The 12,709-nt window shown below is 34.3% G+C and overlaps 1 protein-coding gene across 1 annotated transcript; it reads right to left on the reverse strand.

The window, feature by feature from the left end:
- Nucleotides 1-1,694: 1,694 nt before the first annotated feature.
- Nucleotides 1,695-12,229, reverse strand: LOC119081600. Its single transcript, XM_037190635.1, has 7 exons — nt 12,206-12,229; nt 7,675-7,696; nt 3,902-4,126; nt 3,310-3,844; nt 2,852-3,252; nt 2,168-2,773; nt 1,695-2,040 (listed from the first exon to the last, which is right to left on the reverse strand). Exons 1-7 carry the CDS (start codon nt 12,227-12,229, stop codon nt 1,772-1,774), a joined length of 2,082 nt encoding a protein of 693 aa, XP_037046530.1. The 3' UTR covers nt 1,695-1,771.
- Nucleotides 12,230-12,709: the final 480 nt, after the last annotated feature.

The following is a 12,709-nucleotide window of genomic DNA, read 5'->3' on the forward strand; positions in this document are numbered from 1 at the left end:
TGGTTTTTTGATGGCACGTTAACTCGAAAAATCTCACACGAATTGGAATTTTTGGTATTATTCGACGAGGAATAACATTTTTAGGCTCAAGTTCGTAGATGGACTGTATCGGACTATATGAGGGGCACCCTGAAAGTTTCGGGGATCGGGTATTTGCGACGCGTAAAAGTATACGATATGAACATATTCGTAAATTTCAATATTTTTTTGGGTAAATAGAAGACGCAAATAGAAAAAAATTATACAATTTCACGATTTTAGCAAGTTTAGACCAATTTCACAATTGTTTGGATCGCAGTATTGATGCGATACCAGCACTTTTTCGACGTCATGGGCGATAATGATAATGATTATCGATAATTATCGACTTTTTTTTATCGAAAATTATCAAAAAAAATATAGATCATCGATAATTCTTGATATTTTATGATAATTATCAAGATATCGATAATTCGATATATCGATATTTCGGTCCGAAAATCCGATATTTATCGATATATTCCGATATATCGGTATATTATCATGAATTTTAAGATAAATATCCAAATATCGATATTTTGATAATTATCAAATTTCGATATTTTGATAATTATCGATAATTATTAAATTATCGATAACGATATGATTAATCAATTATCGATAATTTCTTTCGATTGATATTATCGATAATTTTGAACGTCTCCCATCCCTAGTAATAACCCTAAAAATAATTTTCTAAGGAATTCTAACGATTCTAACACACTTCGTTAACAATTTCTGGAAAAATCTAGAGAATTAGATTCTCATGACATTTCACTTAATTACCATCACTTCTTAGGTAGAACATTATTCCACTCCTGAGACAGGGAACACCGAAACTTTACATTCCGAAAAATCTGATACTGTAGACTGAATAAGACCACAGTTTTGCGTTACTTATGGCGTATCTCATGGTTGTCTTGGTTAATTTGTTTCCAGTAAACGTTCGTAATCTATTTAATTTAAAAATTTAGTAAAAACGTGGGTACTAAGGAAAGTTTTTAGCTAATTTCTCGAGGTAATGTACAATCAAACATTGATGAAGAAAAAACCGATTCAACCTGCGGAATTAAAATTATTTTAAATAAATTATTATGACTTCCAACCAGAAAAATACTTCAAGTCATCAAAATCGGTTTTTCAGGCAGACCTGTGGAGCACTTCATGGGTCAGAAGTCGATGCTTGCAATTTTCCCCATTAATAAGAAGTATCATAATTTGAAGGCCGCGTATATCACTCATTATTATCTAGATGAACCATACTTTACACACAAACAAATTCCCACTGAAATCTTTTTTTTTGTGATTTTGAGTCGTCATTTACGAACATGTTCATATCAAATACTTTCAAATAAATATCAAATAAACGATTCCCGAAACTTTCAGGGTGCCCTCGTACTAATGATCTCTGAGTTATTCCAAAAAGAATTTTTGCCAATATTTTTGATGGGGTGAAAACTTGGTTATTTCTTAACCTAATTTCGAAAAGTTTGCTTTCTTTATTGAAGAATCAAATTCATCAGACTTGGTTCATAGATGAACAAAAACGATCTAATTTAATTCCCGAAACTTGACCTTTACCTCAGGTCCTCCTAAGTTGATTCTTGTGATGTTATCTATCTATCACATTCAGATCATCCTTATCGCCTTGCCTTTGATTCTAAATAAAAAAAAAATTCAGGAACAAGGACAAAAGCTAGTCACTTTTTAATCAAAACATCAAATTAGCGTAACCTTACAAAAAATGTAACATCTACCGATAGCAATCTTCCGTTTGCATTGTAAAATCTAACTGTTCGTCAGCGGTTAAAAATCTTACCTCATCGCTGGCGTCTTCAGAATATCGTTTGGATTTTGATTTATAGTTAAAGCGACGTTTCTGATGGTACTGGTAAAATTTGAAGGACATGATCGACAATGCTACGATCGTTGCTATTATTAATAATAAAATTCCGAACACATTGATTAGGTTTGTAGGCAATGGATCGGTGTCTGTTGGGTCGTTCAGAGCATGCCATTCATCTTAAAAAAGAAACATTTTCTTAGTACGAAAGTCAATTCACAATTCTGTACAATATTCAAATCGAAAATAATTAACATTTCTATAAACCTTTGTTACAAATTAACTGTTCCAGGAATGCTATCTTACCATTATTTCCATTTGTCGGTTTTCCTTCAGTCACTTCTTTTGTATATTTCCCAGTTGGGACAACTGGGACGCGGTGAGTAGTCGGTAAAACAGTTACAATTTTTTTGGTTGCTGTAGGAGTGGTAACCATCGACATGGGTGTTTTAGATGTACTCGTTATTTTAGGCAAAGTATTTTGAACAGTTGGCTTAGTAGGTCTTTTTGGAATGGAAGTAGTTGGAGTAATCACCTTGGTTATCGGAGTGGTCTTGCTTGTAGGATTGGTTTTAGTTGTCGGAATGGTCCTGATTGTAGGAATAACCCTGGTTGTAGGAATGGTCTTGGTTGTAGGAACGGTCTTAGTTGTTGGGGTGATCTTAGTCGTTGAAATTGGTTTCGAAGTGGTAGTAGGAATGGTCTTAGTTGTTGGAATGATTTTCGTTGTTTGAATTACGGTGGTTGTCGGAACAGGTGTTAAAGTAGTCTTGAGCGTTGATGTCGATGGCGTACTAGGTGTTGAAACTGTCGAAGAAGATGTGGACAAAACGGAAGTAGTTCTTAGAAGAGCATTAGTGACTGTAGCTACTTCTGTGACAAATTCTGTATCAGTTGAAAAAGTCGAAAAATCTGGTAATTAACAAAATCGCATTATATGGCTGTCACAATTTTCCACTTAGACTCATTTTATCTGTAAAATTGACTTACCAAAAACACAGACGCTTTGATAGTCCAAACAACATGACTTCATATCCACACAACCGTCGAAACAGTCACACTGTAATGTGTTGACGATTGTATTTGAACTTAATAATGTTGGCTCAGTCACATATCGTGCATACGTCGATGTCTCCTGGCATCGATTAACACAAGATTGGGCATCGAAAATGCCACCTTCTTCTGGAGTAACAGCGGTTGATTTGAATTCTTCGTTGGCACAATCAGCACCGCTTAATAAAGCAACATCGTCAATAGCTATGTTACTTCGAGTCGTGCGAACTGTTGTTGCTTCAATAATAATTTGAAAGTCCTGATCATATTCATCGATTTCAAAAACTGATTCCAGCCACGCATTTTCGTATGAACCATTCTTCTCCATGTAAAGATATCTGGAAAATAGGTCTCACTGCCTGAGTATCATTTCTAAAACTTATTCAGTGTCTTACTTTGATGATTCCATCATTTCGGCTAAGGTAAGGGATTCAGGCTTTATGTAAATTCGAAGAGCTCCTGTTATAGCTCCATACATATGATAGTAAAATCGGAAACATGCATCTTTACTAGCAGAAGCTGGATACAGTGGCGAAAGTAACCGAGCCACAGAATTGGGTGATTGATTTGCAAAAGTTGCCAGCATAAAATGTCCCTCTAATGGAATACCAACAGAGTGATCATGTTGTGGTCCAGTTTGTGTTTGTTTCACAGATGTGTATCCATTTTTCCGTGTCCATTCGAAATCGTGAGTAGGATCCGGCTCCCACCCACAAATCGAGCTTACTTCGAAGTCACAACTCATAGCCGGACTTGCTTGGGTTTCGCGGCAACTTCCTAAAGATCGATCCCATGCAGTGCCATTACAAAACGTCTCTTGGCTACCAGCAACAGAATATCCTGGTCGACAAAATAACATTGTCAACGCTCCATTTTTATCGACAACTGTAAAACCATTTTCGGGAGGCGAAACTACTGGACAACCGGGCTCTATTAATGTAAAATTAAATAATTATCTCGAACAATGCAATATTTATTTAAAATTACTTATGCACATCGGCACAGGATTCTCCCATTGACCCTGAACGCAAGATGAATATTTGTCACCAATTAAAGTGAAATGTGGTAGGCATAGATAACGAATAAGCTTTCCGCGTTGCCTTAATCGAACAGAGCCATTTTTCAGTACTGGTGTTTCACATTGACGCGGAATGATGGTTTGTGGACGATATCGATTTAGGGTATATGATGCTCGACGAGGTGTATATATATCTGAAATGAATTTTTTTTAAACATGTGAATATGGCATGGTGTAATTGCATTTTTGTTTGTTAGTCGCTTAGGCAGAAGTTAAGCCTTTTGTGGATTAATTCTCTTTATAAAAAAACATAGGAAAAGGGTTGCGGGAATTCACTATTTAAAAAAAATTGTGAAGAAAATTCTGAACTCTGAAAGTCTGAATTCTGAATTAACTTAATCTTAAACTATTAATCTTAGAAATATTAAATAAGTATCGTCTGAACACAACATTTTATCATTCAGATAAATCAGAAATTATTCTACAGTGTAACCGTTGTTATCTCGATTTCGCTCACGTGATAAAATAGGATATCGATGTATGATAGGCAATCTCGGCACTTTTTCAATTATATTCATAGTACCCACATACATAAATAGCAAAAATAGCAGGAAACGATCTACTCCTGTTGACAATTGTACATTTTTCACCAACCAAGAGTGACAATTTACAATTTAGTGTAGAGGATGGTTCGAAAATTTGGCTGCACAAATTTAGTGTACTAAAAAGTTCTTTGATTAAAATAAGTGGTTAGGTCAGTTCTTTAACCTCATTTCGGAAGATTTTTTTTAAAATTCTTCCCTTAAAAGTAAATTCCCGCAACCCCCAGTTCATTTTGTGCATTGGTAATTTTTCTGAAAGACAGGACTGTTTGATAATATTTTTTTCCAATTTATTTTGCAACCTTGAAGTGCTACTATGTAGGTAATATGTTCTTTGTCTTTTCATTGCGATTCCTTGAATATACTGGATGGTTGGTTGAATACAACCATAAATTGAATTGTTCGCGACGTCATTTGATGTCTTGGAGCGAATTCAATCACGCACTTGTAACATATGTGATTGGAATTCAAATTTATTTTCATCAATTTTGTTTCGTCTTTAAAACTTATAGAACGATTATTATGTTGTATCGGTCTGTTCCTTTCCGATTTATTTTAATTATTCAGGAATTGAGATAGTTTTCGGCTTAAAACAACGAATTAGAAAACTACTTACAGCTACTATTTATCACAACCATAAGCTCAAGAAATACAACTAGAAACTTCATTAATTCCATTTTTCACTTTTTATTAACAAAATTAGCAATGAAAAGTGCACAATTTACTTTTACATTAGATGAATAACAGAGCTCGATCAGCCGAGTTAACGTTGGAACTGAAAACGTATTTTTTTCTAAATGTGTGATAAGGTCCTACACTCTACATTATAACGGAAAAAATCTTAGTGTTTGTTCTAAGGTCTGCCTTTATCGCTCGTCAGTGTTTCCTGTTATGTTTTTATCGCAAAATTTACATATTATTTGAGATATCTATATACGAACGACTTGGACACGGTACTTTTTTATTTTTTATTTCAGTTGTAATTTTTATTTCGGGGAGTTTTTTTCTGGGCTCGACATCACAAAGATAAGACTTTTTTTAGACGGTTCGGTATACGGAGAAATAAAGTTTTTTTTTTAAAGCGATATGCGAATTAAACCCCAAAATGTAGTCTAGTATGTAACATATATCATTTGTTGCACACAAAAATATTTATCAAGATTTCAGGTAAGATAGTCATAACGTTAATGTGTCTTCACTATAATCATTAGCATATTGTATGGCGAATATTACCGTTGAGATCGCGACGAATGATCAGATGAACCATGAACAAAACATAACAGTGTTTATATCCAATTTTTTTTTCCTATCAAGTACCACGTGTTTGCATTCATAATTTTTGGATTGAAATTTTATTAAGTAAAATTTTCTCTCTTTCGGGTGATTGTTAAAATGTACTGTAGTCATGACTCATGACTCTGATGTGAAGTGTGAGGTATCTCAAAAAAAAATGTATTTTAATTTAAATATTTTGTTTGATTTCAGCAGACTATGCTGTCTTTGCTATAGGAGAATGATGTTTAGAAACTAGAAAGAACTGTGATAGAGTTTCCCAATATTTTAGTAAAATTACTGTTGTCACTTCGCTTATTTTCAAGTGGTGACATTTGTTCTGTAATGACAGATGTACAGTTGGTTCACAAGAAAATAAGCTGCAGAGAATGAAGTAACTACTATGAAAGAAATGTGTCGCCTCTACAGGCCAACCCACTTGTCTCATATTAATTCGCAGTCTATAAATTGAGTAACAACAACTACTTTGTCCATGTCCGTGCATTTATGCTTTGAAGAAACCTTTACAGGATTCATGAGGATTCTAAGCTTTCACCTATGTGTGGATTGGTAACTCTAAAAGAGACATAAATTTATGAAGTCATTGTGTGAAATTCAACATGTTTTGAGGGATTTTTTTGAAAGTGGACCAGGCTCCGTCGGAGCTATTTTTTTGCGACGGTTTGTTCATATGCCCAGATAGCCCTTGGTCCCAATAGTCCAAAACCGCAGTCGTTTAATTTTCATGTTTGCGTCTTGGCTGGTGGTGAAGGTGCAAAAGTCGAAAAAGGGTGTTTTTTATACGTGATTTACTGCCGCTGCAGACGATGGACACACATGTGTGGCGGCTCGTTGGATAGGTACTGTCCAGGAGACCCGGGGCAAAGACAGATATCAAATGTGTACTCAAGCACTATTCAAAAATAACAAAAAGTATGTATCAGTCAAAGGCCGGAAATTTTGATGAGCTTTATTAGGTGATATTTTGTACCTGGTGACTGTTGTTGTACAGATCAGTGGTTGCCCTGATAGAGGCTTAACCCAGCTCTACAATTATACCTCAATTGCCATAGAAGTGAAAGGTTTCAGGATACTTTTTTGGGTATAAAGCAAATGACTTCCTTCACTCGAAAGCAAAATATTGATTTTAGAAAAATACACGAATTATGCTGTTTTTGATGTCTGCATCCAATGATCTAACCATAAACCTTTTGAGATATCACCTTTTGAAGTTCATCAAAATTTACGGCCTTTGACTGACACAATATTTTTGTTATTTTCGAACAATGGCACAGAACATGCAAGATATCTATGCTTGCCCCGGTTCTCCTGGACAGTACCTATCCAACGAGCCGCCACACATGTGTGTCCATTGTCTGTAGCGGCAGTAAATCACGTATAAAAACACCCTTTTTTCGACTTTTGCACCTTCACCACCAGCCAAGACGCAAATATGAAAATTAAACGACAGCGGTTTTGGACTATTGGGGCCAAGGGCTATCTGGGCATATGAACAAACCGCCGCGAAAAAATAGCTCCGACGGAGCCTGGTCCACTTTCAAAAAAATCCCTCTTTCTGTTTTTGAAGTTGTTGTAGTTTGTAAATGATTCCACACAAAATTTGTTTAACAAATGAAAAACTAAACTTTTAATTGACTTAACGAACTTTTTGTTTTAGCATTTCATTCTAGTTACGAGTTCGTGCTTAATCAAAATTCTGAGAATGAAAATCTAGATTATTTTTTGTTAAACAAATTTTGTGTGGAATCAATTTCAAACCATAACAACTCCCACACCAGGAAAAATGTAGAATATCACTGTATTAGTCTCTCATAAAACCTAATGACATTTTTTTATAATAATAAAACATGAATAGCTATTTTCATCTCTCTGATGACAATTCAGGTGAGAAATTTTTTATTTTCTCAACTATCATGGGGTGAACAATAGTCTTTCGCCTTTGCAACTGTCACTTTACTTTGGTTTTGAAAATAGCAAATTTGTTACAAATTGATTTGTGCACCTAACAACTGAAATACGACATATTTTGCCATGATTTTTTGTTATGAAATGTCAGGTTTCATGAATTTTTCCATGACTATACGATTGATCAAAATTAATGTGAATATGAATGTGAATGTGAAGTGTGTATATTTTCAAGTTAATTGATGTGCTTTGTCTATTTCAGTTGTTCTGTGCTCAAAATGTTGTTCGTACCTCGACAGGAAATGGATTTTTTCAGCACACGTCCTAATTTTCCTTACTCGCTTCGCTCGAAAAAGCTGATGAAAAAGTCGTCATTTCCTGCCTTGGTACGAAAAATACTATTGTTGTTTTCGTGAATAAAAACGGTTATTTACGCCACGCACGGATGAAAAATTGTGTGTTCACCTCGTGGAGAAATAGGAAATTTCAATTCGAGCGAGCCCCATCGAAAAACAAGAGTTAAGTAAATAAAAATCAGGGAGAGCTTCAACAAAACGCCATCTTCTCACCGCATTTGAGTGGAGAAAATGAGGTTATTCACGCTGTTCGGATGAAAAACATTTGTCTGCGTTGTGAATTTGTGTTGAATTTCATTCTTTATTTGTCCTTACTTTCACTGTTGACACTAATTTGGTTTTCTACGGCCTAAATCTATACTAACCATATCCCTGTTAAGACCGACCTAGGTCAAAGTCTCAGAACAATTGTTTTTCGTATACCGGGTATTAGGTTAAAAACTGTCACCTTATGAGAGAAGAAGTTGTCCATACATAAAAGTTTTCTGTTTAGTGTTTCACATGCGATTTTAAACTTTTCCATTTATGTCATGTTATTGCACAATTTAAGTAGCAAATACATTGCATTCCTATGGTATTTAGCTGCGATAATTACCACTAATGTGTCAACTTAAGCATTCCTTTGTCTATACAAATTACCTCAATATTTCTGAGAACAACGACATGGACAATTATAAATCAATCTTATCAATGAAACACCTTGACAGAAGAAGTGGTATTGGGCCATCAACGTTGCTCAGCATCTAATACAAAACCAAAATAAAGTAAAGGAGACAAATTCGCATAGCCATAAAGTGGTCAGCTCATAAACACTGTATATAATACACAGCTTGCAAGCTGAGCCAACCATAATACTAAATTGATTATCGTCTAAATTTTCTGTTTGTCTTAAATGTTAAGCATCGCTCTAAAGAATGTTACTCCTTGAACTATAATTAAGAGGGGTCACATCATAACATATTACTTCTTCATAAATGTTTCGTAGATATTATTAATGTTACATAAAGTTGATGTTACAGGTTGGCGCTATTTGATTTTTATAATTTGCTCTGCACGTTTGAAATATGCATTTGCTAAAAAAAAAATCTCTGTTAAATTAGCAAATTAGATTTCTGAGTAGGTAATTGAATTTGGAAGGCTTCTTCTTCAACAATTTTACGTAGCTTAAAATGATTGTACAAAGGGACATAATTTCTTATAACGTTAAATCTGATAGCTTGCAATGAAGGTAATTTTCATAAGAAATATGTTTCGTCTAAGTCTTAGGCATGCAAAGCAATTTATTCTTATCTGATTAGAGCAAGTTGAAGGATTGCGCTAATGCAATATAATTCAACTCTTTAGTTGTAAATTTAGAGTACAGGGTTTAAATAATTTCGGAGTGCCAATCTAGCAACAGCTGTTTTTGTATCAGCTGGTACCAATTTCATTTTCATTATTAGTACGATTTGCATTTGAGGGGAGTTATGCACTAACCGTCACAAAAAGACATTTCCTCATTTATCGTTTGTTATCCGTCACACACACGCATATAACAAACCCAGCTGTTGCTCAATCGACATACCGAAATTATTGATTCCCTGTAATCACAAGCGGAAAAGAAGTCACAATTACAATCCAATTCTCTTTATTCATAACACATGTCTTACCAATGTTAATATATTTTATATATTTTATATATTTTTAATGTGTAGGCATCCTGTACGTTGTATTTACATTGTCTGCGATGAGAACGTAAATGAAACTTACATGTTAGGTTTTTCGATGATTTACATGCTATGCGCGATCATTTACATGCGCTGGTCGGTCATTTTTCGATGATTTTGTTTATGTTTTCACTTCACACAAACCACGATATAAATTGGAATCTACACAGGCAGAACTATTTTTTGGTACACCTGCCATCGATAACATTAAGAAAACACTAAAATCACACTGAATTTATAGTTTAAAACAACAAAATCAAAAATTTTGAAACTGAGAATGACAACAACAAAGAAGTCAAATAAATATCGCCGAAATGGCAGGCACGACCGATGCCTACTAAATGAAAATAAAATTTTAGCGCAAAATGTTCAGAAGTGAAGAGGTTCCGAACTGCTATTTTTATGAAAAATTGTGTCGTAGTTTTCATCTTAGACAATGTAAATACAACGCACAGGATGCCTACACATTAAAGAACAGTACAGAAGAGCCTATGTGAATGAGTAATACATGTGTGCGAAATTAGGCGGTTCGCCTTCGGCTCACACGCCGCAAACATCGCCCACATGTATTACTCATTTACATAGGCTCTGCTGTAATCTACTATAACGTGTCAATACTGTCAATATTGTTGAAAATTTGTTGTTTATTTTCTCCCAATGGACGACATAAAATTCCAAATTTAAGTGAAAGTCGAGCGGAAAGCACCTGTGTAATCCTTTTAATTAAGAGATTGAGTCAATTTTACAGCAACTGATTCATAACTAGGAAAATTATAGATATTTTGTAATACAATAAAATTTTGTTTTGAGAGAAAATTTTATTAATTTTTTAAGTTAGAAAAAATGTTGAAAATTGGGGAAAATGTAAGTCAATTTTAGGAAAATGTTTTTTACAAAATTAGTCCCCGTAATATCTCACATAATCGAAAGTACATTTACAATTTTATTTGGTAAATACAATTTTGACAACTGAAAAGTTCCTAGTATTGTCCTTAACGACATCAAGCATATCAAGTCTCTTACATCTGTTTTTTCTAAATATATTAAAGTGTTACAAAATCTTTTACTTTATTTGTTTTAACGTACATTTTTCCAAACAAGATCTCATTAATAAGATCGCAGTACCGTCGCTATCGGTTTGAGATAACTTTGACACCTAACAAAATGATCTAATACAAATTGCATTTTACAAAACAGATGTTCGACTTCATTTTAATATTCTCGCAATTTCCGAAAGGAAGTTTTTTTTAGACTATCGTTGCTGTGTCTATTACATGCGACACTAACACGTCTATTCTCAATTAATGTCTCGATTAATGTACGCAGGTACCGTGTGACTCAGGTAATATTTCTCTGAAACAAGATGCAAAAACTCAAATCGAACACTAAACACTAGCACAGCATAAGCATATCCGTACGAATTTATTTTTTGATTTATTTTCCTCCATGCAAGTTTCAGGGTTAAGTTTATACATCACGATTAACCTTCACTAGATTTTTTTCTACAAATATTGCGTCCACATCGATTCGAGGAAAATGTGATCTTCGTTGTTTACTGTTACATCACAGTTATGTTTCTATCGAATATAAATCAAAGTCGATTAATTTTTTTTTCGATTCGAAAAGAATCAATCAAATGTAAGGCATGCCTTGGAAGTAAAAAAAAAACAACATTTTGTGGCAAAAAATTACATATTCTTTCGATGGTATAATCATAAATGAGAATGTAACGGAAATAGTAATCTTTAAGTGACTTGCACAATTCTTGATCTTTAAAATTAACTGTTGCAACATTAAATCAAAATCATCCGGCCTAATGTTTTTCCGGTAATTGATTTCGTCATATTAAGAAGTGTACTTCAAACCTTTTTGCCGTTCCACTTTCACTTATAATTTTCATTCGACGAGACTTGTCAGATAATATAATTTAAGTATGGTTTCCACTCAACAAGAAGTACTCCGTGTGAGAGCCGTGAGAGAGCTACCTGGGCTGTCAAGTAAGGGGCCGTTCATAAATTACGTAACGCTAGAGGGGGGAGGGGGGGGTATGAGGCAAGCGTTACGGTTCTAACAAAATTGGGTCAAACTTGACCCTTTTAGCGTTACAGACCCGGGGGGGGGGGGTCTGAAAAATGTTGATTTTTGCGTTACGTAATTTATGAACGGCCCCTAAACAAAGCAAAAATTAAAAAAAAAACAATTTTGTCTCTCACACTGAGTACTTTTTTGATAAGTGGAAATCAAGCCTTAGTATATCAATAACTGATTATGCTATTATATCCTAAAAATTGAATTCAAAGTCCAGTTGACTAATCCATCTGTTATTTACTAGAACTCTTCAAAACCAAAATTGATATTGGACTTTTCATAACAGACCTCCAGTATAAATCTTGAATCTTCTACTTCTCTACTCTATCTAAGACGGCATTAGCCATTTTTTATCGCTTATTTTTGTCGTAGCTGTCGTCAACAGATGAAATAGCCAGCTGCCAAAGATTGAATTTTTTTGCGATAGTCCTAAGAATTCTTAAAAGACATTTTGAAACCTTGAATTTGCCAAATGCAAGGTAAAACTAACGAAGGAAATGGAAATGATTTGGTTTTAATCTAAGGCAAACCGAATAGAGTGAATGTAGCAATGTCAAAACGATACAACTTAATCCAGACCAAAGCAGAATTTTCAATAGTAGTTGCTCGTGATACGCGTTCATACCCTCAAGCCGGACAATTTCTCTGCTTGCTTGCACACAAATTCAGAATCGATACTAATTTAAAAAAATTGTTTATTAAAATTTTATTTTTATAACAACTTCGCGATTAGAAATGAAAGTGTTAATGTCCTTGTGCACATTGGCAACACATTTGAATTTTTCTTCGTTATTTCATAAATTACTTCCAAATCGAATCTTAATTTA

Source organism: Bradysia coprophila, unplaced genomic scaffold, assembly GCF_014529535.1.
Source record: "Bradysia coprophila strain Holo2 unplaced genomic scaffold, BU_Bcop_v1 contig_358, whole genome shotgun sequence".
In the NCBI taxonomy this organism is placed as follows: Eukaryota; Metazoa; Arthropoda; class Insecta; order Diptera; family Sciaridae; genus Bradysia; species Bradysia coprophila.